Below are 27,245 nucleotides of genomic sequence, written 5' to 3'. Positions count from 1 at the left end.
GCTTCGTCAAATATTTATTTGTCTGTTATTTGCTGAATGATTTAGTTTGTGTCAGTGACTTTATCCTAAATGTTTATGAATGTAGGCTTACCGCAAGTTTAGGTTAATCAGCATTTTTCTTGACAACTGCTGCTGAAAATCCCTGTATTTTAGTGCATAGCAATATGTGCTATCAATCTTATATTTAATATAAATTATTAGCTAAAATAGCAAGAAGGAAATTGTGCACATTTAAAAAATTCAGTACTCTTAAAAAAAGGATGAACATGGAATAGTTGATTGTGAGATCTATCCCTTCTTATTTTCTTCTTTCAAAGACAATAATCGAGAGGTCACTCTCTCATGAATATGGTATGAGAGTGTAATTTAGCAGGCGACCCTCCTATTATCTTCTTCTGGCTGGTTGCTCTGCTGAATTGTGCACGTCTATGCAACACCATAAAATAGCAGCACTCATTTAAAAGCAGCCTAATTTAAAACAATAACATCTGACCTGCAGAATGGTTGCTAATGTCAGTGTCATTGTTGTCATTATTATCTATAACCCAACACAGTCATGGCTTTTATATACTATTTCTCTATAACATTCTTCTAGTTGTCAACCAGCTGCCGCACCATGAACTTCTCGGAGCAGATGTTATCCGTCTTCAGCTGTAATGTCAGCCCGAGTGAGAAGCCGCAGCTCGACATAGGCGTCTCTAAAAGGGAGCCCCTGGTTATAGCCGTCCCCATGACCGTTTTCTACAGCATCATCTTCTTTTCTGGAGTATGAACAGTCATTTTACTAGACTCAACACACTATCAATGTTACCTTCTGAATTACAACACTAAGTGGTATTGTGTGATGATAAAATACAGTAGTAGCCACAATTCTAGTCATATAGTGTTAATGATATGCTGACAGCACACAACACAAACTTTTTCTTTCTCACTAAATGCTGTCCCTTCATGCTCTACAGGTCTTACTCAATGGTGTGAGCATACTGACCCTCTTCATGGATGCTCAGATGAGAGTCAGTGCCATTCGTTTCCACCTCATCAGCCTGGTCATATCAGGTACACTACGCTTCCACTCAGTTCAAAACGACAATAGAAAGTGTCATCTTTATGGTCTTGGAAAGTCTGCAGAACGTCCTGATTCTATGTCTGATGAATGTAAACTTCAGTACCTGTTTGCAGACAAAGTGTTTCACCGAGCTCAATTTGCGTTAAATGTCTCACAGCAGTGTAGCGCTTTATGTTTCATATGTTAAAGGAACAGCTTGTGCCTCAGATATGCCGATAAGTTATGTTTTATAACTGTAATGTGGGAGATGGATTGTGTTTATATTTGCCATGTGTGATATTAATACATTTTGGCACATGACGCTTTGTAAAATAAATGTACTCACATACTTACTTACCATGCACTTTATGGAAAATCAGGACTAACAATGTTTAAAATTAAAGAATTCAATAAAAGTAAAAAAAATATTTATTTCTGATGGAATTAAGTGTGAGATATACATTTCATTGTTTTTAGGTTTGTTTATTGTCTATTAACATCAGTGGATAGTATAGAACACATTCACTAAATTTGTATTAACAGCCCCCAATCATGACAAATGCTTTTGATGTTTTACGTTCCATTTCATTACTAGCTTAGTACACTAAAAAGCATTCATTCTGCATTTATTTTGGGCATGCAGAGATGTATTTCAAACCTGAAAATGATTAAATAAATTTCATGTAAAATGAATGTTGTATGTAATGCGCACACATTTAATTTAAATTTCAACAAGTTATTTTAATGTATTATTGTCAGTCCTGGACTGTGGTGTATTGCTTACTTCGAGGAACCATCTTCAGTGCAAATTTCCTAAATGTATGTTGTTTTTTTCTCTTTGAACTTTAGACATTTTGCAGCTGTTGACCATCCCGATAACTTTGTTTCGCTACTATTGGGAGAGCTACCCATGGCGTCTGGGCCGAACAGTATGCAAAGTCTACTTTATGGTGCGCCAAGTGTACTGTGCCACCACAAGCTTGGTTATCCTGACCTTCACCACTGAGCGTTATGCAGCCATTTGCCACACCATTTGGTCTGTCTCCAGCCTGAAGGTTGAGTTCTTCCAAAAAACTTTAAATGCAAAAAAGCTTTGGGATGTATTCTAATACTGTTTACTACATTTGTCCGCAACTGTCATCATTTGGCGTGATGTTCATGTTTGGTTTCTTCCCCAAAATTCATATAAAACAGGTTCCTTGTTCATCCTCAAAGTATTGTATCACAATATACTGCTGGAAATAGTGTAATTAAAAATTAAAGCATCTATCCAATTATAGGGCATTCTCATGTTCAAAACATGTTCATACTGCAGACATTTTTGAGAAAACATGATTTGAGTCTGGCCAGATAAAAAGAACACAGTGGGATGCTTTAACTTTTCTATATTTGTATTTTCCTTTCCAACAGAAGTTTCGACTGCCATGCCTTCTTTCAGTCTGGATCATTTCTCTGGTCTCGGCTGTACCCTTTGCTCTGGTCTATGACGAGGCTCTTGTCTGCATCCTTGACTACACTGCCGCTACACTAAAAGACGCCTTCCATGTGTCCACCATGTGTGAGATGACAGAGCCTGATCCTGCACACATCTACAAAGGTGCTTTACTCATCAGAGCAGGCATCTTCTTTCTGGTGAGATAAGTGCTTCTTGAAAAGGTATATTTGATAACCTGCTTCACACGGAAGCACTCAACATGACTCTTCTACAGGTCCCTCTCATCTCCATCTGTACTCTCTATCTGCTCATCCTGCTCTACCTGAGGCGGAATGGACGTCAAAGGAGAGACATGGGTCTAACGAGGCCGAATCCACAAGGAAGACGAGACATTCAGTGCCATCAGAATGGAAAGCTGCTTTCAAATGAAAAGAGAGCTCTAAAACTAATGGGTGAGTAATGGGGGTGGGAATCACCAGAGGTCCCGCGATACGATATTATCACGATACTTAGGTCACGATACGATATTATCACTATACTGCGATATTATCACGATACTGCGATATTATCACGATACTGCGATATTCTGAGTATTGCGATAACATAGGCCTATATTGCGATTTATTACTTTTTTCAACTTCAAATTATGTCCACAATGTCTCTATCTTTGTTTTGACCAACTTCCTACCAACCAAGCTGACCCGCGACCTTTGCTGACCTCACCAGAAAACAACTCAAAAGCAATTGATTTGATTTTTCTAGTATTTTTTTTAATAGTTTATATAATAAAAGATCGATACTTGGCGTCCGTGTATCGATACAATATCGCCACGCAAAATATCACGATACTATGCTGTGTTGATTTTTTCCCCCACCCCAGGAGTAATGGGAAATTTATAAAACCGTGTTGATCTCTTGAGGTTGTGGCAGAGTAAATCACCCAAGTGCTCTGATTTATCTTAGCCTGATGATGACCTTATGGGTATTTCTCAAGTCTCTTAATTGTCGTTTCCTCGCTCATCGATCCTCGCTTGAACCGGAAGTTGTTTCTGCGCCGCCATATTGACGGCCGTCCCAAAGCTCTAATGTAGCTTGGAGGAGCGAGGATCGAGGATGGAGGAGGGACCTCGGAGGAGCCATGACCGAGGAACCATGAGAACAGACTTCCAGGAAGTCTTTTAATGGCCGACACGCCCCTTCATTGTTCATCAGTTATGTGATTGGACGCTGCAGCCGATCGGACTGACCAACTGGAGTTTAACACCAGAGTGAAGACAGATCACAGAATAAAGCTTTATATTTGATTAGGTTTCTGATTCACCGTCTGGTTTAAATATATGTTCATTGTAGTCTGAACAAAACGACCACAAACAACTTTCTTCATTTGTTAGAAAGATTTGTGTTTTCATGATCTGATTTTTCCCTCAATAACTTTTATTATGAATACAATTAAAGTCAGAGAGAGCTGGAGAGACAAAACACTTTTTACATCATTCCTGAGTGTTTGATGAGTTTTATCATTTAAGAGAAACAATAATCATATTCTGGGTTATTTAATAATGAGGCCACAGTCACAATTTCAAAACATACAGATGCAAATAATTCATAAATAAGACGATTGCATTCCGCCGGTAGAAATCGATCCTGCGCTTATAAACAGAACACAGGACACAGTTTGTTAACAGACTACAGAGAGAAAACGCCTCTACAGTGGTGATTACTGTGTCTTTATTAGTTATTAGTGTTATTAGTTACTATTATTAAGTACAGTGATCATGTGAACACACACAAACTTCTCAAAAGTCTCTCCAGCTGTTAAAGCCGACTGACGGCTGATCCAGTGATCATCAGCCACCGTCATCAGAAACAGACGTTGCTTCAGTGACGCAACTGAGGAAAGGACGTCTCATGTATTTTAAAACATATTTCCTCGTTCCTCTCTCCTTGCATGGTTTCCTCCATGCATCCCTGGTGGGAGGGACTAAGACGCAAGGAAAGGACGCAAGTGAGGGAAACGGGGATGCAATTAAGAGACTTGAGAAGTACCCCCAGAAGGTCTAAGTGTCCACTCACTCCAGAAAGACTTCCTTCCCTCTTGGTTGCAGGCAATAAATAAATTGCACTGAGCTCGACATTAGTTTCAGTTAATTTAGGTTAATACATATTTGCAGGCAAAAAAAACTGTTTGTCTGCATATTATTCATTGTCCATCATGGTCTCAAATTCAGCTGTGACTGTGATGCTGTAAACAATTGGCTTTTGTCAACTTTTCATGTCCAATCAGATGGTAGCATGCACTCCCTATGAGGTGTTGTCGATGGCACACATAGTTACCTCATGATATAGTGTCAGGATCTGTCTACAGTTTTGATGCCCTTCATTTAGGCCAATTATGCTAGCAATTGCTTATTTACTGCAATTCATTTCAAAATCCGTTAACATGAGCGAGAGCGATTAACATCTTCTATGCTGTGTCTTCCAGGTGCAGTCTTGGTGGCCTTTTTTGTTTGCAACTTTCCGGACATTGCCTCGTCGCTGATGCAGGTCTACGTGGTTGTGTGGTCCGACACTGTCCTTTTTGTCTACACAATTCTGAAATCCTACTTGTCGCTTCCACTGTGGTATATCAACAGTGCTCTGGACCCGCTGCTGTTCTGTATTTCCTCCCACATATTTCGCAGGGCGTGCAGGAGAACCCTGGGTAGGCTCAGGTCTCACTGCTCCTGTAAATATGGGAGCATGTCTTGGCTGAAGAGAAGTTCTACTGAAGAAGCAAGCACAGTAACAGTCAGTAAGAGGATTCATGGTAAATGCTATAGAGTGAATATGGCCAAAAAGAGAAATACAATCACGAACAAAACTAATCAGAGGAATGGAAATATCCATGAAACCGCCTTTAAACATGAGCAGCAACAACAAGCAATCTGAATTATTATCTCTTTTAGAAGCCGTTCAGATCCCCCGGCCAATTTAATGGACATAACTTTTCTGGGATGTCTAGATCTATGATTACTGTCATCTGACTCCACCAAAACGCACACCCTTATTTCATTGGATGTCTCCAAGCTAATCACAGTGTTCCACATCATTAAAAGTGGACAGCAGGAGAGTCTCACAACCAGTGGCGGCTGGTGGAAAATTTTCTAGGTAGGGCCATCCAATCAATTTCAGCAAACATCCCAGTATGATTTAATGCAAAAAAAATTAAGGTATCAAACACGTATTACTACATTGCAGTTAAATATTTAACATTTATTCCAACACGAAAAAAAGCAGTAAATAACACTTTGATGAACACGTCAGGACATAATATTTTTGTCACCCTCACAGGGAATTCAGTATAATAAATATATATATATATATATATATATATCTATATATATATAAATATATATATATATATAAATATATATCATATAATAATATTCTGTATAATATAAAACACACACATACAGATATATATAGATATATACAGTATATATATACAGTATATATAAAATATAATAGAATATAATAGAACATGTTTATTTATTGAGATGCCCCTATGGACCTTGTTATAGGGAGAAGTAAACATGAAGTGTAATTAGGAATACTGATGTTAAATTAAGCTATGATGAGTTTTCACTGTTAATTTACCATCTCAATTAAATGTTGATGCCTCCATGACCAAGATGAGACTGAGGACAACTATGTACAAGAAAAGATGTTCACTTTGCCTCATATGGCTGACAGAGTTCTCCATGTGTGCCCTGGTGTTCTCATGTTTCCTTACTTTTTCAGACAGGTGCATTCATGTCCCTCACTCCCGTTACTGTCCATGCTGGATCTATCCCTGTTGTTTTAAGTTATTAGCATGACTGCATCCAGCTAGCCAAACCTGTTTGGTGTACAGCTAGTAGAGAAGCTTCGCATGTACTGCTTCCCTTTCCCGCTCGTCTGCTGTCTGATTGTGAGGTCAGGCTGATCTGGGATCAGCTCTCTGCAGAATCTCCGCCAAAGTTCTCCTCTCAAAAACGGGTCTTGGAGGAGTAGTGCTCGCGCTCGCCCGTAGAGACTTCTCCTGACGAGGACGCGCAAGCTATTATTGATAATTTGTATAATTTATTATTATTATTTTTTTTTTTTTTGTGGCTCAAGGAGGGGCGCTCAAGGTGGGGCCACGCCCCTCTATTGGCCAGCCGCCACTGCTCACAACCTTTGTTGACAACCACGGATGATCGGGAGGCAAGCAAGGCCATCAAATGAAGGCCACATGTGCAGTGTAACTGGAGTTACAAGGTTGCAGCAGATGGTGCCAGAATTAAAGAGATGGTGTCCTCTCAGGTGCTATTTGGGTGTGGTCTACCTGACAGATGTGTTGGGGTACGCTCAAATTAATGGTGATCAACGTTTTAAATAACATTTGCTTTTGGTCTTTTATTAACGATCTGTTCAATAATTGCAGGATTGTAATTCTCACCCATAGAGTAGGCTGGTATTGACGGCCTTCCTGCACACTTCAGTGAAAGGAATCGATCATCCCTAGGTTCTATGATTGTACAGCAGTTCGTGAAGCTTTGGGAAAGTGCAGATCAGATTTTACTGTGCATGTGTTGTACACATAGACTGCAAGGTCCAATACCATTGTCCCCCCTAAGGCCTTCAGCCCTGAACCCTCAGGGACTTAACTGACGTCACCTGGTAAATGGTTGAGTATTAGAGACTGCAAGTGCTGGAAATGGTATAAATACGAATGTGACCGAACTTTGCCGCCATGTATCTCGCTGCCTTGATGGGGCTTAGGGCTGTCCCTCTGTCAAAAAGTGTTTGAGATCTCTCTCTCAGACATTTTTAGCCCTTCATGCAGTTGTTTGCTGCTGTTCAGGATGTTAAATACAGGGCTTATAAAGTAAACATGGGATGTTACATTACTTATACAAAGATTAATAGCATTTACTAAGGATTTCTTTTTTTTTTTTTAAATGAATCCGTCCATTGGAATGGTTGGGGGATCTGAATGTCACCGCAAGAAAAATAAGGAATTGAATAGGAAAATATTGTTCTGTTTTAAACTTTCTAATGTTAAGATCAGCTTATCATGCATCCTATTTATTATAAACACAGAGTATTCAACTCAGGAAGCTTTGAACATACTGTTTTCTTTTATTAATGAAAAAAAGATAAATGTAGTTTGTTGAAAAAAAGGTCTCTTAAGACTTAATTATCATGTTTAATTAGGTGTTATTTTTACGTTCAGATTGGAAACGCAAATTCCATTGTAATGAACAGAAAGAAATAATTCATAGTCTTGTAAAGTGTTTTGGTTGTAGTTCATTGCCAATGATTTATAAATGCATTTAGAGAAGAAATCCGCCATTACGATATTGTTTGGTGTTTGGAACATATAACTGGGTTCTGACAAAAATTTGGCACCTTGGAATACAAAAACAACATTTTTTTTCCTCTACAACTCTGCCTTATTTCTGATCCTTCTATATTACTGGAAAATTATCTCAGAGTGTTGTTGAAAGCTGGAAGTATTTTTTCTGTCAAAGTGATTACTATGTCTGGAGAATGTGTGAGATTTTATTGATGTCAAGTATTATTTCTGTTCCTTATTGGAGCCAGAAAAATATCTTTGGTGCCTAGAAGCTTACAGTATTGTGACTAATGTGAAGACATTCAATGTAGCGTATTTTTATATCAAGTGTGATAAGTACGACTCAGAAATTTAACCGAAATTACAGGATATGGTAGTGTGTATTTCTATGCTAAGTTTGAAATATTACGTATGTTGTTCAAGAGCATTATTCAGGTGTATTTCTCACATCATAACTGTTCAGGTTACATACCAATGTATTTTTCAATCTAGAGATAAGGGGAAGGACAAAATGGTCAGTTAAACCAAACGTTGTACATTTCTGTTCTTTGTATTAATATTAAATGTTGACAGTAATGTTAATATTGTCAGTGCCATTGTCAGAAAAAGAAGAACTCGTAACAAAAAAAAGCAGTGTATGGTGTGGTTTTTCATATTTCATTGCAAACAATTACTACCTAGCAGGGCCGTGTCTAAAGGAGTGGCAGGGCTGGTTAATCTTCATTAATTCTGAGTTACCCACAGACAAATGATTGATGGTGTCCACTCTCCTGCCTATGGTCAAAATGTAGTGAAAATGATGTGTCATAGCCTACTAAGGTTCTGTAGAAGTACCCTCTGCCACCAGACTACAGAGCATCTTATTTCCTAAAGCTGTAAAACTCCTCAGCTCATTTTCTGCACTCCTCTTGTGTAGCACAAAGGGACAACACCATGCATTTCGTTGTGCAACCCTTAGAATGACAATAAATGAACCTTGACATATTTAATGAAAGGGGTAGTCCATGTTCATTATTTATCAGTTGAGCAGTCTTGACGTGCGTATATTTCAGCCAATCACAACACCGTGGGCGGGACTAAAGATAAAACAGCGGAAGATTCAAAACGAAGATGGCGGCTGCAGATGATACCCACAACAATCACAAACTGAGCAGAAGGTCGACACTTTTCCTTTTATATATCCTCAAATTAACAGACAATAAACTATTGTATGAGGAGTTTCTTTGAATCTTAACGTTAGTGCTAATACAACATCTTGTGAACTAACGCTATTCAGTACGCTACGAGTAACTAACGTTAACTACTAGCGTTAGCCATTTTAGTTAACCTAGCAACAACTTCGTATGCTAGTAATAGCTAACGTTAATCGGCTAATACCTGTTCTAACTTCTACACTTTAGGTACCAGCCCGAACCATTACTATTCCGTTGAGTCTCGAAATGACCCCCGACTCTGTTTCTCATGAACAGGGGGACGACATGCAGTGTGTTTATCAGCCAGGAGAAGCCCAACACGAGCCAGCCTGTGATCTTCAACCCGGACTTCTTCGTGGAGAGGCTGAGACACGAGCATCCACAGGCCTTCGCGGATTTGGTACTAAGCAACATCACTCGTCTCATAGACCTTCCCGGGGACGAGTTTGCCCAGCTCACCGGAGAGTCCGAGGCGAAGGTGCCCACCACCGCTGGCTTCCTCCGCTCCTTCAACTTCCTGAAACGTAAAGGTGAGGCCAACATAGTGTGCTCAGAGTCTTTGAAACGACAATTTAGACTAATATGTTTGGAGTGAAGTTATTTTCTGTTGCATTAGGAAGTTAAAATACTTACAATAAGGACTACTGTTAATTTATCAACAGACCACACACAGTATCTATTTAATTAAGACTTGCAATGCATGTATTTCCACCTGGGATAAAATGATAATTTAAAAATAAATGAAATCATCACATAGATGATACACACAAGTAAACACATGGAATCTGACCACTGCATTTAACCCATCCTAAGCATTTATAGGTATTGGAATAGATATTTATGATTTGTCCCCAGGGTGTTGTATTGTAAGAGTACCTTTATACATATAATAGCAAATGCATATCTTGGGTTTTGTATCGTTGGTCAGACAAAAAACTTAATGTGAAGATGTCACCTTCACACTTTTTAGATGATTTAATTGATAAATAAATAATCAACTGAAGGGCTTCAGTTGATTATTGTTTTCATTGCAGATGAATTTGCAGATTATTTTTACAATTATCGTTTGTTCCATAAAATGACAGAAAATACTGAAAAATTTCAATCACAATTTTGTGAACCCAAACTCAACATCACCAAACTGATTGTTCTGCCCGACCCAAACGGTATTTAAATGTATTGTCACATAAGTCAAAGAGAAGAAGTGTTACAAAAAGCACGAACAAGTTTGAGATTTTTGCGTGAAAGGTGATTTAAGTGATTAATTTCAATCGATGAATAAACTAATTGTTTCAGTTTTAATATAGAGTTTGTTAATTCATAATTTAAGTAATTGTTAGTTTCTGTCTCTGTTTTTTCACAACGTGTTGTTGGTTATGTAACGGGGTGCAGCCGGTCCATGTGATGGATGGAAATGATAAAAGGGAGCCAATGAATCTAGTGAGAATGAATACAGTTGTACACGTAAAGTATAAAAACAGTCCTTCTGTTCTATTTGATGACTTTCAGACAAAGGAGTGGTTTTCGGTGCACCATTAACCGAAGAAGGAATTGCACAGATCTATCAGCTCATTGAATACCTGAGTAAAAGTGAGTACCACTTCATAGACATGCATGACTTCAGCCACACTTTCCTCCAAAGCGCTTTGTGATATCATGACCACACACATTTCTCATGCGTGAGGAGACAGATCTGTAACCATGATGGTATTTGTGTCAAACACTTATTATATTAACGTCCTAATATAGCTAGTTGAATTGCTTGATCAGCATGTATCATTAACTCTTATAACTATTGGATTTGTTAGACTTGTTACTTCTAGAAAGCGATGATGTAATTCAACGAAAATAGACACAGGGAGCAAATGCTTGGGTCAATAATTCATCTGAAAGCTCTTTGCTCCGGCTGTCTCCCTCCTTCCCGCTGTCCCTCGCCTCCCTTCTGAGTCTTTGTCTCCCGATGTCTCCTTCACTCTGTGTCTATCCGCCTACACACCACATCTCTTTTGTCCGTCTCTCACCATCCTTTCTCTCTCACCCCTCAGACCTTCACGTGGAGGGGTTGTTCCGTGTGCCGGGCCACAGCCTCAGGCAGGCGGCCCTGAGAGAGATGCTGAATGCTGGGGCAGAGATAGATCTAGAGACGGGCGACTTCCACCCCAATGATGCGGCCACACTGCTCAAAGCTTACCTGGGAGAGCTGCCAGAGCCTCTGCTCACGCACAGACACTATCATGCCCACCTGAAGATCGGAGGTGTGCGTTGACGATACACAGATCCTTGTCATGGCTCAATATCAGATCAATCTTAAGAAAATAAAATAATGGTGCACCCCTTTGCTATTTTGTCACACTTCTCTTATGTGCTGTGTCCAGAGCTGACTCGCTTTGATGATGGAGGGGAAAAGACGAGTGTGCCTGACAAGGAGCACCGGATCGAAGCGTTTCAGCTGCTTTTCATGCTGCTCCCAGCAGCCAACCGCAGCCTGTTGAAACTGCTGCTGGACCTGCTGTACCACACGGCTCGGAATCAGCACATCAACAAGATGTCTGCTATCAATCTAGCTACAATGTTTGCTCCACACATCATCTGGCCCAAAAATGTAAGGACCGTAGGTTTGTTTTGTTCTACCTGCTGAGTCTGTGCCAACTATCCTCAGGGCGTCGCAGCTCAGGAGGTAGAGCGGTCGTCTATTCGAAGGTTCCTTAAGAGAGCATCCAAGAGTCCTTGAAGGAACACACTGAACCCCTAACCGCTCTTCATGAGCAAGTTGGCACCTTGAGAATGTGAATAGATGAATGTTGGCATACGTTGTAAAGCGCTTTGAATGGTTGATAGACTAGAAATGCACTATATAAATACATTTCATGAACTATGTTTTCAGTCGAGTAAAGCTTGACTGTTTTCTTGAATTTGTTTGTATTTTTTTGGGGTGTTTCTATGTTGCAGGTGATGGCAAGTGATCTGCAGGCAAGCATCGAGCAACTGAATAATGGCATCGCGTTCCTCATCAGGCACTCGCAGAAACTGTTCAAGGTAAGCAGATCTACAAACCGCTTCTCTCTTCTTTGTCTGATAAGAGCAACAGCATGAGGTGTTGAAGTTGTCTGTATTCTGTGCTGAACTTAATGTTCACATAAAAAAACAAACACACAGGGAGGTATTTCTAATGGGAGATCATTTGGAAAGATACATGTAGTACATCACAACCATGTAGTAGCGATGGTTCCCCTGGGATCTCATAGTTGTTGGCAGGGTTACAATGAATACAAGCAGGGTAGTTATAAAGAATATGGAATTTACATGTCCAGTGCCTGTAATCAGTAGCCTTTCAGATCTCGACAATCAGCTTATATTTCTTCATTCATTTATTGATTCCTTTTGTTAGTTTCTATATTGTACACATCATATATTCTTCCAAGCAGCAGATTAAATGCACTGTTGTTTCATTCGTCACAATGATTTCATCAGATTTTACATGTTTCCTTCCATTGAAGGCACCTACATACATCAAAGAATATACCCGCGTGTACTTCACAGGATCTAAAACTCTCCAATCAAAGGTGAGTGGTTCATTTCAGACACTTTGTGTCTAAATACAGAACTTTTGAGAGACTCCTATCTGTTACTCGGCTCTTAATAGGATGATTTTCAGAGGATGTTGAGTTTTGCGTTGCAGTGAGATAACAAAATGTAAAATACCTGGTCGCATGTTATGTCTGATCTTTCTAGGATGACTTGACACTCTGTTCTGGGACTCAAGATGTACCTGTAACAGCTGCCTCCCCTTCTCCCTCCATGAGAACAAGAGGTGAGGTCAGCAGCAGCTCCACCACCAGGTCCTTTGAGACCCAGAGTTACACTGAATCTGCCCTCAGAGAGCTGTACCGGCAGGCCAACAACATGCCGGAGTCTGCCAAAAAGAAGAAACTCATCAGACAGGTACAGCACGCGCTGGGAGAAGAAATAACACACAGAAAACAATTTGCAACCCAGCAGCTGAATGTGTTGTCTTTTTGTGTGTAGTTTGATAAGCAGCCTTTGCGGACGCCTTCGGCTGACACACGGACACCCTTCAGCAGGAAACATTGGCGTTCACGCTCTTTGGGTGGAATTATCAAGGTTTGTTCACAGCAGTCCTCTGTGCAGCCGTCACCTTTCAGCCGTCATTCCATTTTGAGGATTTTTTCCTTATTTGTTAACATAAAAATGTTATCAATGAGATCTTTATGGTCTTATATACAATACAAGTATATTATAGTGCATTTAGATGAAAAGCATTTAACTATAAAAGCCCGTTTGTCTACAATGAAGAATCTATATGGTATGATAAACACAGCCCTACCCTCTGCATATCTTCCAGTAATTATTTTTTTGTTTATGAAACAGAGGAAGGTGTTGGGAAGCCAAGTGTTAACGGAGAAAGAAAACGGCAGTCTGCAGAGTCCTCTACCCAGCGGCCGTTTGATGGCCAGGCAAGAGAAAACACGAGCTGTGGAGGAGTGAGTATTGCACTCAACGGTGCTTACATTGTTAATGGTGCCTGATGTACTCAGACATTACCTAATCTTTTTCTTCTCCGTCTCTCTTTTCATCTCGTCCAGGATTCTCTAAAGGAATGCGCTGTTCGCAACTAAGGAAACATCAGGCTGACTGTTATGTGCGGGGTGTAAAATCCACAGTGTAAAGCAAGGCAGTAAAGTTTGTCTTAAAGGTTATGAAGAAAGCAAGAAAACCACCCGAACGTTTTACTTAAGCTAGGGCATACAAAAGGGGTTAAATAGACCACATGCACTATTGTAAGTCAATGTTATTGACCAGTTTTCTTACCCAGTCTATTGTTTCACATTGTTCAGTGACATGTGTTAACACCAGTGAATTTGTGGCTATTTAGCTTTACCGTTGACTGAAACATGTATTTATTTCGTATTGGTCATCTGTGCGTTTCGAGTCCCGGAATCGAGTGCATCAGATGTATTGGATTAAATGTGATGTGCAGGCTTTTCTATTTAAATGTTAAATTTGTTTGTAAATTATTGTAGGTTTAGTTGAACTCACACAGTCGATGCAGAGCGTTCAGGACTTTTATTAGAAAAGTGGTAAATTCTGAGATGTTCCTTAAAGTGAATATATCTTAAATTACTTCATAATGTAATTTGTATTCAACATTTTCTCTTTAAATTCCAGATAGCTTTAAGTGTGTGCTGAAATTTCTCTACAGAATATATTCAAATGTTGGTAAACTAGGGCAGTGAAGACTAGTGGAGGTTGGGAGATACCGAGTTAAAAGGACCATCTTGTGTAGATTATATGAATTGTTTCTACTAGCGCAAACCTTCTCCGATACTAAAGAATACTGATATTTAAAAACTACTACTACTTTTTTTTAATTCTATTTTTATCTTTTATTTTCAAAGGTTACTGAAGAGAAATGTGTTGTTTGCCTGTTGTGGTTGTTAACTCAGGTGCTTTCTGGGAGAGTTTAACCTGCTTGTTGTCTTCAAGCAGTTTCCAGATCAGTCTCTCATGTCGCCACGCTGTTACAATTCAAGTATAATGTGATGCTTTTTCCAACATGTCACCTGATGGCATTGATGCTACTGTGAAGCTGTGCAACTCACTGCAATTAAAAGACATCAAGCTCAGTTCTGTAGGAGTCTTTTCATTTGAAATGTTAGCATGTGGACTTAAGTAGGATGGAGACTTCGTTATGAACCGTTTTGGCTACTTTTCCTCCCTGGAATGTAACTCATGTTGCTCTCTGGAGCTTGTGATGCTGTTTGACTTGGAGCCACAAGGTGATGCTGTTTAGTTGCAAATAATTAGTCAGCCGGAGCGCCTGATGTGCAACATCTTCTCTGATCTGGGCAAGGCAATATCTTTATGAGAGAAATCTGCTTATTAGCTACTCCTGTCATGTTAAATACCCAAAATATGTTTATTTGAACACTTAATATTTTAATAAATAACACAAAAACTGAAATATATTGGCGAAGTTGCCAATCATAAATCTTAAAACCTATTTCAATATGTTACTTAAATGTTACCTTATGCTTCTCTCATTCCCTTCCTTTGACTTCTCCCTTCTTTAATGTGTGTGAATCAATGTCAAGCAGCCAGAAAACCTTCAAGTTGATTGAAATCTTTTAGGCTTATGAAGGCCATTGCAGCAAATACAAAAACGGGACGGAAACACAGATTCAAACAAAACACGTGACAATGTATGTGCTGAGATATACATAGATGTCAAAATATAATTCAAATGTGAACTAGTTTTAGGCTAAATATGACCAATATATACCCACAAGGTCACCAAAGGAAATGATTTGCCCAAAGTTGAACACATTGTTTTACGGAGTTGGAGGGTGAGTGGGTTGTTAGTAAGAGTGAAGGCAGCTCTCCAATAGGAGGAATGTCTGTGTGTGTCATTATGGTCTCCATGTCAATGCATGTTTGGTATTGTAAGTATATGTTGTAAACATCTGTGAAAATGGGTCTGCTTTTTCTCCTGTTCTGTAAATATACATCAGACAGCTTCCATAATAGGACTAGTATTGTTTTACAGCCAGAGCTCCGGAGGGGTTTTTATTTAGCATTCCTGCTCCACAATGAGCATGATGACTGTAAAATGAGTCGGACATACTGCAATCAACTTTACATTATCTGGTGTGCACAAAAAAACCACAGGCATATATGATGAGTGTGTGTGATCTGGCTTTAAATGTTTGCACTACAATGACTTTCAGAGGGAGAACTACGTCTAGAACTACAGATAGAGAAGTACCACACTAAAGGGGAATAAACAATTCAAGGTTGAAATATTGTTGTAGACTCCAGCATAGTTGTTTGGGGTTCTTTTTCCTCAACAATGGACAGTGGAATAATCTCTCTTGCCTCTTCTCTGTGAAGCAGCTCTTCTGAGGGTGAAATACACATCACTTCTTTTTGGTTTGAAGCATGCTGTGGAATTTTCTAGATGCTAAATTTGGTTTCTTTCTGTTTTTTTGTCTTTTTTCTTTTCCCTCTATCAAGCACTTCGAAGTTTTGTGAATTTGTTCCTCTATTCAGACACGAGAAGCTGCCAGCTTCGTCTTCGTCAACATTTGGTTACAAGCGGTAGGAAAATATTTATTGAACTCCGTCCCTCCGCTCTGTGAGAGCGGAGGGACGTTAACATCCACCCCCCTTAGCACTAAGCACCACTGTCTCCTCTTTAATTAGTCATTCATAGAAGGAAGATCAACACTGCACTGACACTTTTACCAGCACAGATGGAGCTTTTTTTCTGTGGTGTGTATGTGTATGTGTGTGTGTGTGTGTGTGTACACCTGCATACAGACACACACACACACCTCAGCATATGTATGCTTTTCCAGTTGGTCAAGCAACAAAGCAGACAGATGCACCCAAACTCAAATGTTTCGTCTTGCATCTGTCCTGCCTGGTTCTCTTTGTGCCTTTGTTAGTTAAAGTTAATGGGTTCTTCGGACTATGTGGGATTGTGCTGATGTTTAGAGGGATCCGAAATGCAGCAAAGCACTCTGTAGAATTTGAACAGAGACGAAGTGGCTCGAGCTGAGCCGAGTACAGCCGTGGCTGAATAGCTGAGGTGTTTGTTACTTTTTGTTTAGTTCTATTAAACTACCAAACTTTTAGTTAATTTAAGTTTTTAATAACGGTGTAGTTTCAAAGCAACCAAACTGCTAATAAATGAATAGTCGTAGTTCCTTACTGACTCTGAATCAAGAATTATATAATTAGTTAGAAAAAAACAGACAACACAAAAACTGACAGATGCTATACAAATCAATATATGAGCCACTGTCGAATAATTAGTTCCTAGATATCTGTGAATCTCCAGATGAGCACCTAATGAATCATTCTTGATTAATGCTGAATCAGGTGCTAAATGACACTAAACCAATGACGTATCATTACCTCCTCGGTTGCCAGTGCACTGCCGTACACGAGGGGGTGTTAAACTAGTAACTAATATATACGTATGTATGTATAATAGGATAGCGATCTAAGTATTACTTATTGTTTTTCTGCCTTTTAGCAGCTGATCCAGCGTTAATCAAGAGTGCCTCATGATGGTGATCAGCATGAGAATTCACAGATATTTAGGATCTAATCATTACACATTGGTTCAATAAAAGTTATGCAAGAATTTGTTTAATTGTGTGGATAGCTGTGAACGATGCACGTTTGTCTTGAACCTATAAAAGCGAGAAGTGTGTTTACCCACATCCGGAATACTGGTTTGCAATTCCACGAACTGAATCAATATGCATTTAGAAAGGTTTCCCGAAAGCTGCAATTACACTGTCAACAGCAGCTGGACTCTAATATATCCACTGTTTTAACTAAATGTCAACATTTGCAAAATACTACTTATTAAGATTTCCTGTGAAGTAAATAAAGCATTAAAGGTGTTACGAAGGGGATTATGTGCCAGTTACTGCCATAAATCTGAATGAACAGATCAGGTATGGTTGAGTGTAGCTGTTTATCTTTTCCTTTGTATATATGAGGATAAAATCTCTGTCCCTGTGCTTAAAATATCGTGTTTACTTACTTTGTATGGCTGTGGTCTGCCTTCCCAACAGATCATGAATACTTGTATGTCTGTGAATATGTTTGTTTGTGTGTGTGTGTGTGTGTGTGTGTGTGGGTGGGTGTCCTTCATTTCAGTTCCCTGCTGCAGCTTCTGTGTGTGTGGCCACACTTGATCTACATGTTAAGACCCACATTTACGGATTATTTATTCCGGCTTTTTGCCTCCAAGGACTCAGGTGTTGATTCCTCTCTTCCCCAGTGGATTTTCCTTCGTTACATGTATGCACACACACACACACACACACACACACACACACACACACACACACACACACACACGACCCAGTCTCCCCACAGCCTCTCCCTTCGGGCAGGGGTTATGCAGTGTCATGCAGGTTAGGTCTCTCTGTAGGGGTTTGCCTGGAGGCAAACCTGAAAGAAAATGAGTGGAGTGAGTGAAAAAGAAAACAGATAAAGAAAGATACTTGGGCTAGATTTGTATTGTGAATAGAATCAAGGGAGAATGAGGGGTGAGTTCAGGCAGGGTTCTGGGGGGGGGGGGGGGGGGTTGAGGGGGAGAGCAGTATGGGAGGAGAGGAGGGGTAGGGGTGGAGTCGGGGGGCTCTGCTATTTGGAGATCCTTGTGATGGATGACTGGTGTGTGTGTATGTAAGAGAGAGAGAGAGAGAGAGAGAGAGAGAGATAGAGAGAGAGAGAGAGAGAAAGAAAGAGACGGGCTTTTTTTCTTCTCTTTCTGCTCTTTCCCTATTCCCTCTCTCTTCAGGCGAGCAGAGCAGAGCGGGACTGAGTGAGAGGAGGACAGAGACGCAGACGTGTGCAGACCAGAGCACAGCAACTCCAAAAGGACAAGAGAGGAGAAGAGTTTGCAAGGAGAAAATAAGAGAAAGAAAACAGCTTTTTTTTACATCAGCAAACTGTGGTGGATATCATACCGACATCAAAAGAAATCTAGAAGAACAAAAAGGATTTGCTCTGTTTCACAGCTAAGAGGAAAATAATAGCATTTTTTTTATAGTTTTGTTTTCTATTTATATTCACCACAAATATATAATTATCTTTTAGAGGACTTGCAAGGTGTAGCAGGACTTTTGTTTTTTTGCAGAGAAGCAGAGAGGGGTGGACAGAGAGAAGTAAGGGTTTTGTTGAAGAAGAGCTGGCTGCAGTGGTGGTGAATATGCCCGTCAGAGGTAGCTGTTTTGGGGCGGGCATGGGCAGGCTGGCAGGGCAGCCACTCTGGATGTGGGTGGTGATGCTCTCTGCGCTGCTCATGGGCAATGCCAGTGCGTGTCCAGCCCTGTGTACCTGCAGTGGCACCACAGTAGACTGCCATGGACTGGGTCTCAAAACCATGCCAAGGAATATCCCCCGCAACACTGAAAGACTGTGAGTACCATCTGTACTCCTGTGTGTGTGTGATACAGAACTCCCTGCCTGTGTCCCTCTGTCTTCTTTATTCACTGTATTCCTTCTGTTCCCTTTCTGTATTGCAGTGCTGCACATGACTTTGCTTAGACTGAAAGAGAACAATAGCTTTGCCTGTAAAGCTGAGTGTGTGTGTGTGTGTGTGCGTGTGTGCGTGTGTCAGTCAATCACTCACTCACTGGCATTCCAGTCAGGTATAAATAGGCATGAGGGACTAGAAAGAGCAGGAGCAGATGTGTGCCTTTCACATGTGTCCATAATTTACTTACCTGCTTGTTTATACTTGCTGCATATATTTTATATTTATTTCTAAATCCTGAAAGCAAAAGAATGAAGTCTAATTTTTCCTTCACTTTTTAAAGTCAAAAAGAAAAGTTTTACGTGAAGTTTGTGAGACAAAGCCAGATTTGCCGGCTGGTACTGTGGGTACTTTAGATTCTGTTATGTTTGGGAGCATGTTTCCTGTCTATGCAGCACTGTGCCTCTCTTTATCTCTTTTTTCTTTTCCCCCTCTTTCCCCTTTTCACTTTCCTCCACTCCTGGGACAAAGACTCCCCTCTCACCCCCTTCTCATGCCCCTGAACACTCACTCCACCAATTGTTAAATCATGTAGAAAATTAAGCAAATCTGCTACTTAAGTGTGAGTCTTGCACGAGGATCACGTAGCTGTCTTGTAAAACGGAGGGAGGATGGGAGATGGAGGGAGAGGTGAGGCAGACGCCGGCTTGCAGAGTGGAGTTTTTTTCTGTCTTTTCTCACATTCCTTTGAAATATTCATCAGTAAATCAAAAGTGAGGAGTGCGAGGGGAAATAGATTGTTCTATTTCAGCTTTTAGAATATCAGTCCTGAATAAAACATGCGATGGTAACGGCGGAGAGAGAAAGCCTGTGTCAAAGGCAGCGTTGGCATAGTGGGAGCTGGCTGCATATTTTATGCTTTTCATATTTAATTTCTAAGAACACCTTTTTTTTTGTTTGTTGCCATTTTCATGTTTCCGGGCTGCTTATGTGCACATGCTGGTTCAGCATTGAAGCAGAGAGGAAACACGGTCATTTTGTGGTTTCCTTTTACATGAATGGCCATACACACTGGAAATATACCCTGACCCTCCACTCAAGAGCATTTATGTGTTGAAAGTTATTTGTGCATTCATAGGTTGTGTAGAGCAGGGGGGGTTATCGTTTCAAGCACGTCTAGCACACTCAGGATGCTGCATTCTAAACATGATGCGTAGAAAGGTCATGTGTAAATTATTCCTGGGTCGTTGCCTTTTTTGGGGGACGTGTGTGGGGGGGGGGTGCGTGTATTAGATGTGTGTGTAGGTCATGTAGAACATAGCCAGTCTCTACGGAGAGGCACTACTTAACAATAGAGACTATCCTCTTGTGCATCGGGTGATTCATCAAGGTGATTGTGCAAGTTAACGCAGCCCACCCTGCCTCACATGATGGTCCCATGTGCATCGCTAGATTTATGTGCTCGCATTTGGAAAATGTCTGTTCACGTTAAAGAAATTGTGCAAACGCTCCCGGCAGTCAAAGATGAGTAATGAGTTGGTCAATTTTTTTGTAAAATTGTTCCAGAAGTTGGTGGACCTCACCTCTAGGATGTAATGTTAACAGAAAGTTTGTCTTTGTAGGAATTCATTTAAATCACAAACATTTCAAATGTGTAATGTTGCAAATTGTACTTGCCTCACTTTAATGGAAGGAGGCGGCGCAGTATTAACGTTGGTAAGGAAAGTAGATGCAGACTAGAGAAAGCTAACAAAATAGAAGGGGTTGCACTTCACTTTGTTTACGGATATCAGTGAGAATGCATTATGTGTGTTTGGGCTTATGTATACAGGGTGATGCTTATGGGTGGTAGAGTGTGTGTTTTATACAAGGAGGGGGTTGGTTTTGGTAGAAAGTGTGTGCGCGTGTGCGTGTTTATGGAGCAGGGTGTGTGGATGGAAGGTGTTGAGACAGACAGCAAAATCCCATTTGCACTTGTCAGTGTGGGTTTGGATCAGGTCTGACCCCTGCGCTCCTCAGACCGAAGCCTGTAATGAGTCTGTGAGCTCCATGTATTAAAATCACACCCTGCCTCGTTTCGGCCACCGTCCGCTCCCTCCCCCTCTGCTCCCTCTTTGCATCAATCCTCTCGCTCTGTCTCTTTCCTTGTCTCTCATCTTCCTTGTCTTTATTCATCTGCTTTGAAAAAACAACACATTTGGATCACATTGACATCAGGCTATATGCTGAGAGAAAATCTGCATCTCTATGGTTGATTAAAGGGACTTTCACAGACAGTAACGATTCTTAGTCAAGCTTTTAGGTTGACAGGTGTTGAACAAACCTGCTGCCTTTTTCTCTCCCTGCGTCATCCTGCAAACAGGCCTGCTGTTTAGATGAGTGTGTGTCTCATCTGTTAATTGCAAAAAGCCAGTTTAGTGATGATGCATTTTACCCTGTGCTGAGATTTGAGCACATTGGAGCTCCTCCAGAATAGAGGAGGATGAGGCTGCACACCATATGTGTGTGTGTGTGTGTGTGTGTGTGTGTGTGTGTGTTTGTGTGTTTGTGTCTGCTTTTCCTGCGTGCCTGTATAAATCCGAGGTTCACTTGTGTTTGTTCATAAACTTCAGCATGTGCCTCCATATGTGAGCATGCATACAGTGAATAAGTAATGTTAGATGAAAACACATGAGGTTTGGTGGTAGTGAAAGATGAGGGGCTCCCTTGGTTCGATAACCATGGTTGTGTATTTGGAGGGGTCGGAGGTGGAGAGTGTGTGAGCATGTGCCAGGGAATGCCTGCGGTGTTTTTGGCACCGGCACATAGCTGGTATAACTGACAGCTCACCGGCCACCTGATTCATAATTTACCCTGACAAGACCAAACACAGCCTGCACACTACCTGCCAACTCTGGCTATGTGACTAAAGTGGAAAGAGTGAGGTGGGGAAAAAGACAAAGAAGTGGGGTGAGGGGTGGAGCTGTCAGGGTCGACAGCGGGCTGAGAAGAGCCGTCAAGGCGAGGCTGGCACAACTGAGGTGGTAATGAAGGGATTACGGGACAGAGGAGTAAAGACACGTAGCTCAACCACAAAGCTTATGAATGAATAAAGGAGATTATGTTATTTATTAAGGAAAAATAAGTGTAGCCCTGAGGCAGACGGAATTTCATACAGGTCCTTTTTTACAGTCTAATATATCCATCCTCACAGCGGATAATCCCGTGAGGAGTGATAATGCCTGGAATGAAGATCATTCAGAGAATGTTTATGCTCAGTGGAGGGTTGTGAAATTACAGGCCTGGGACTGGGTCACTTCAATTTACTGCCTGCACTACACAGCTGTGGTCTTTTGTCTTGTACTGAATACTAAGGTGGATGCCATCGCTATAGCTGTAGTAATATAAGTACTGTGGGCCAAAGTAGTTCATCTTGTGGCTCTCTGTTGTATTTATTGTTCAATTGGTCGAAGCGTTTTGTCTCCTTCTTAAATTTGACATCCATATCCCATAAGAGTGTTGTTCGTCTAAGCAGAGTGATGACAGGCTGCTGAGCATCAAAGCCAGCTGCTGTGTGTCTAAACTCACCCAACACCTACCGGCCTGCTCTCCTGATGACCGCGGCTACTTTATGGAGGTGTGACTGCACTCATGAGAGCTAAGAAGTGACCCCATCAATGGGCTGTGCGTGTGCCAAAGAATACCTTATATATGAAGTGTGTGAGCATGTGCATAATGTGAGTGTACATGCGTGATTGCTTTGCACGCTTATCTAAAAGTGGCTGTATCTCAGCAGACCGTGAAAAATCGAATTAGGAGAATCCACCTAAATCACCTTTCATCTCTCAGAAGTCCATCTTTCCTTTTAACCCTCCTGGCTAGCCAGTAAGAAGCTGGCAATGAAGAGTGAAGTGTGTGTGTGTGTGTGTGTGGTATACGCACATCAGTGAACACTCTCTTGGCGTTGTAGACATGCCTTGATAATCCACATTTCACACTACTCAAGAAGCTTTTGATGTGATTCAAGTTTGAGAGGAAATTATGGGCAGCAAGCCAGATTCAAGGGCGCTTTAGATCTGCATGAGTTTGTGCATTTGTCTTTTCAGTGCTTTGCTCATTGCTACATTGGAGTGTCTTGATGTACTTTGCTGAAGTCGGTCTTAATTCTCCAAAAATACATTCATCGATTAACCTTACACTTATTTTCTGATACGGATATTGAATACCGGGCCGATACTGACTCAAATATCTGGATCGGGTATTGATGACAATGGGTCGATCTATTCAATTCTATGTTTATATACTTTAAACATTATATACTGGAATGTTAAATCCTGTTTAAGTTTTGACTAATTTGTTGCTGCATTAAAAAGGTTACACTTAAATTGTAATTCCTGTTTCGGTCTAATAGTAAATAACAAATCAGTAGATGTATATCTATGTATTTAGTTGTTACTTTTTTAGGAAGTTAAGTTAGGAAAGCAATTTTGAAGTCAAGCCTGATGTTGCCTTACACATAAAAGAATGATCCCAGTCACTCACACATAGTGAGGGATACAACTTATTAATCAAACGCAGGTATAGGAACCGTACTTGGTATCGACCGATACAAAAAGCACTTTCTGTAACAGGACTGAACAAGTTGTGTCCGTGCACCTTTACTTCAAATGTCTTGCTTTATCGGACCGCCAGTCAAAATTACATAGATATGTGGTGAGACTATTCAAGCAACAAATTATCACATTTTAGCCGCTGAAACCAGTGAATGTTTGGCGTTTTTTTGTTTAAAAAGTGAACAGAACAATTACTTGATTGACTAATCACTTAACTGCCTTTTCATTCCGGCTTTTGCAGCGGGGTGGATGATGCTGGATGAGCTAATATTTGTAAAGAGCTGGAGGAATGTAGATATGAACGTGCTCAGTGGGGGGAGCGGACCGTACACAAAACAACTTTATTCTCAGGGATCAACAGACAGCTTCAAGCACACATGCAGCATCCGTCAAATTACCAGTCGCCAGCGCACATCTGTCAGGCAAACGTCTTCTCAGTCTTCTGTGTGGAATAGCTGAAACATAATAGATGTGGCAGAGCAGATGTTCTGTCCGCATGATCCACTTTACAGTCAAAGTACACATTCATATGGCCTAAATAGCTTCAAGTGAGACTCAAAGCCACAACAGAACCTCAGCGTCTGTCACTGAACAAACTACAATTACAGTACAAACCATGAAAGACCCTTCAGTCTCTGCCTCTACTGCAGCCCCATGTGTGTTCTTTTTCCAGCATGTGGCAGTAACACACATTGGAACAGATGTTTTATTGATTCGCTTCGGCCCGAGAGAGTGTTATAAGTTATCTATGTTCGATCAGAAAGTGGCTGTATGCTACTTTCCTCCATTGTCTTTTGCGTGGCTCCTTTTTTCACATCTCGCAGTCTCTCTTGCTATGTGTCTAGTTTTTGCTTACAGCAGCATCTGCTACATGAAAAAAAAACTCTTGAGTCTCCTTTTCAAGGTTGTAGTTGACGTGTGAAGGCCAGGTAAGGAACAGAAAAATACAGATGCTTGAGTTTTGGTCCCTGACTTGTACCTGTAGCCGTTTAAACAATAAGTACCTCTGCAAGATGCAGGAGATCCTGCGCAGGTCAAGGCTCCGAGAAGCGGTTGTGTGTGTGTGTGTGTGTGTGTGTGTGTCTGTGTGCAATGCATGTGTCGGATCTGCTTGGTGTTTACCTTTCCTATCAGTAATCTTGCTCCTGAGGCCTGACTGAGCAGAATGAAATGTAAATAGCCCTTCAGGAGCCCGAGAGCCGGTAAAATACTCTCAGACGTCTTTGCGCACGCACACACACACACACGCACACACTAAAACTGTACAGTGGAGGGCCTTAACTGCTCATCTGAAAGCCACATTTCAATGGAGAGGGAATGTTTTGTTCAAGCTGAGCAGAATTCTGACCTCTTAGTGTGGACAGAAGTGTTCCAGTTGCGTTTCATTATGTTATTTTGGTCATGGTGGTCTGCTTTCTCTCTCTCTCTCTTTCACTTTCTCAGTCTCTCTATCTTTGTTTAGGAGGGTGTTGTGAGCCCAGATGGTACTGCCTGGTTCTGTAGCCTGTTGGACCTATGTAGGTCACTTTCTCCTCACAGTCTACCGGGCCTCATTTCTACACCGACGTTTCCCAGACAGCCCCTCAGCTCCTCACAGCTTCGCGGCGATACTCACAACACTCTACCAAACTGCTCCACGCCGTCGCTCTCAGGCAGCTAACAACACTGTCTTCTCTCAGTGACTGTCCCCTCCCCCCCCTCTTTCTCTCCTCCTGCATGTTTCACGGCTGTCACGTCCTTATGCCGTAGAGTCTGGAGGAGGAGGAATGCTTCACTCTTCCGCAACTTCTCAACCTGTTCAGTTCATTCATTAGGGACAGTGCTTGCTGGTCTGATCAAATAGCGTTATCGGTGTGTGATTGTGGTTAATGAGCATCCACGCTCGGTCTGTACATGACCTCAGGCTTCTGATCATTAGATTGTTGCCACAGCGAGGGGTTTGGAAAGGCACTGTGCCACCGATCCTCAATCAGCTGGCTTCTGTCTTCCCTGCCAGGCTAAAGCTGCTCAGGACAAATGGCCATGTGGTTCTCACAACAGTGATACAGAATGACTGCATTGCAAAAAAATATGCACCTCGATAATTCATTTGAGTGTAAATTCAAAAAGCGTGGGGGAGAGATGTGTTTACCTCCAATGAGTTAAGTTTGAATGAACTGTGTCTCGCAAAATAGCGAGACTCACCAATGTCCAGTTTGTCCTCTAGAATAAGGCTTATCATGTTGCTGTTTCAGTTTGTCCTTGCTTGAATAACTGTATGAGTGAGTGTTAAGACAGGGAATTAAGTGTTTCATAAAAGGTGTACTAATTTCAAGTTGCGAAATGCCTTTGTTAGCCTGCTAGCCATGTTTGTAACCCTCATTGTATCTTGCCTACTTATTGCCTGTGAGTAAGTTTTGCCAATTGTTTTGTGGCTGCAAGCATAAGACTATCAAACTGGAGCTTGGTGTTGCTGAAAAGCTATACAGCCAACAGTAGTTTGTCTTGTGATCATTATGTTCTTTTGCTCTGTCTAGCTCCCAACAAAACACAATTGCCTTTCCCACAGGCACTGTTTGTGTTCATGGCAGTAGGTGTTCGTGTCTTCATTCCTTGATACAGTATATTTAAACGGTTTTTGTGTATGTGTGTAAGAAGCAGAGCACATGTGGATATTTGTATCCGTGTGAGTGTGTCTGTACGCAGGCCTTGGTGAGCCAGTCTGTTTGCTTATCCTCCCTTTTGTCTTGGGGTTTCATTTCATGTAATGTTGCTCAATTCGAACCAGGTCCCCCTCAGCCGAGGGACCCCGGCAGCTGGCAGAAATAAACATAATGAGTTTTTCAGAATTGAGCAGCGCTCGGAGCCCCTTTGAATTATAGAGATGTGGAACGGTGGAGCATAGCTTCTGCGTGTCCACCCGAGGGAAGGTGCACCAGGAAGTACTCCCATGCATCAATCGGCTTTAGGTGGAAGATGAAGAGGGATTTGATAGTGATGTCATAAATCGACTGCTCTCTAGGAAGCGTGTCAGCACTGGGAATCCTTGCAGAGGTTCCAGAGGATGGAATGGATTTGACTGTAGCATTTGGAGGTGGAAATCGTTCGCTGTAGGAACTGGGAATGACACCTAATAATTTTCTGCCTCAGAAGTAATACTGCAGTACTGTAATGTGAAAACCCACCCAAAGTCAGTACTACAAAACATCTGTCTATGAAAGGAGTGACGCGCCTTTGCTGCTGTGCCAAAAGCCATTGCTTAGACTCCTTTGATTGTAAAACAAAGAAAGTAGCAGTGTCTGATATTGTAGCTAATGAACAGCAGATTTTCCTTTGATGCTTTGACACCACATATTACATAGTGCCCTTATTTAAAAATGGAATCAACACAGAGACGAGTACCGCTGACTCCAGACTCTTGACTTTATGCACGTCTAGAGTCCATATTCTCTTGCCTTTCTGTATTTCAGTTGTGGGTTCACATAGATTTGTTCATCCATGCAGAACTGAGCACCAAAGTTCACTGACCATGTTTACTCCACTACTCTGTGTGTGTGTGTGTGTGTGTGTGTGAGTGTGTGTGTGTGTGTGTGTGTGTGTGTGTGTGTGTGTGTGTGTGTG

The 27,245-nt window shown here is 41.2% G+C and overlaps 3 protein-coding genes across 6 annotated transcripts in view; all 3 read left to right on the top strand.

Annotated features, from left to right (window-relative positions):
- Positions 1-616: 616 nt before the first annotated feature.
- On the top strand, positions 617-5,454 carry LOC116398303 (pyrokinin-1 receptor-like). Its single transcript, XM_031874495.1, is given in 7 exon segments — positions 617-766; positions 960-1,056; positions 1,895-2,100; positions 2,456-2,677; positions 2,755-2,932; positions 4,963-5,363; positions 5,365-5,454. Coding segments are annotated over 7 exon segments (1,344 nt in total).
- A 3,489-nt stretch (positions 5,455-8,943) lies between these two features.
- LOC116377444 (rho GTPase-activating protein 19-like) lies at positions 8,944-14,677 on the top strand. Its single transcript, XM_031839090.1, has 11 exons — positions 8,944-8,996; positions 9,309-9,562; positions 10,542-10,622; positions 11,078-11,287; positions 11,408-11,634; positions 11,982-12,068; positions 12,530-12,595; positions 12,765-12,974; positions 13,059-13,154; positions 13,422-13,534; positions 13,637-14,677. Exons 1-11 carry the CDS (start codon positions 8,950-8,952, stop codon positions 13,644-13,646), a joined length of 1,401 nt encoding a protein of 466 aa, XP_031694950.1. The 5' UTR covers positions 8,944-8,949; the 3' UTR covers positions 13,647-14,677.
- A 3,691-nt stretch (positions 14,678-18,368) lies between these two features.
- Positions 18,369-27,245, top strand: part of slit1a (slit homolog 1a (Drosophila)) — an 83,414-nt gene continuing 74,537 nt past the window's right edge. For all 4 annotated transcript variants that reach the window (XM_031879144.1, XM_031879126.1, XM_031879136.1 and 1 more), the window contains exon 1: positions 18,369-18,995. In XM_031879144.1, the coding sequence (XP_031735004.1) occupies positions 18,787-18,995 (209 nt within the window). In that variant the 5' untranslated portion in view covers positions 18,369-18,786. The remainder of the gene's footprint in view (positions 18,996-27,245) is intronic.

The sequence above is a fragment of the Anarrhichthys ocellatus genome, unplaced genomic scaffold (genome assembly GCF_004355925.1).
Source record: "Anarrhichthys ocellatus isolate YVR2014 unplaced genomic scaffold, GSC_Weel_1.0 scaffold3, whole genome shotgun sequence".
Classification (NCBI taxonomy): domain Eukaryota; kingdom Metazoa; phylum Chordata; class Actinopteri; order Perciformes; family Anarhichadidae; genus Anarrhichthys; species Anarrhichthys ocellatus.
This window is presented reverse-complemented; position numbering and strand designations above follow the sequence as displayed.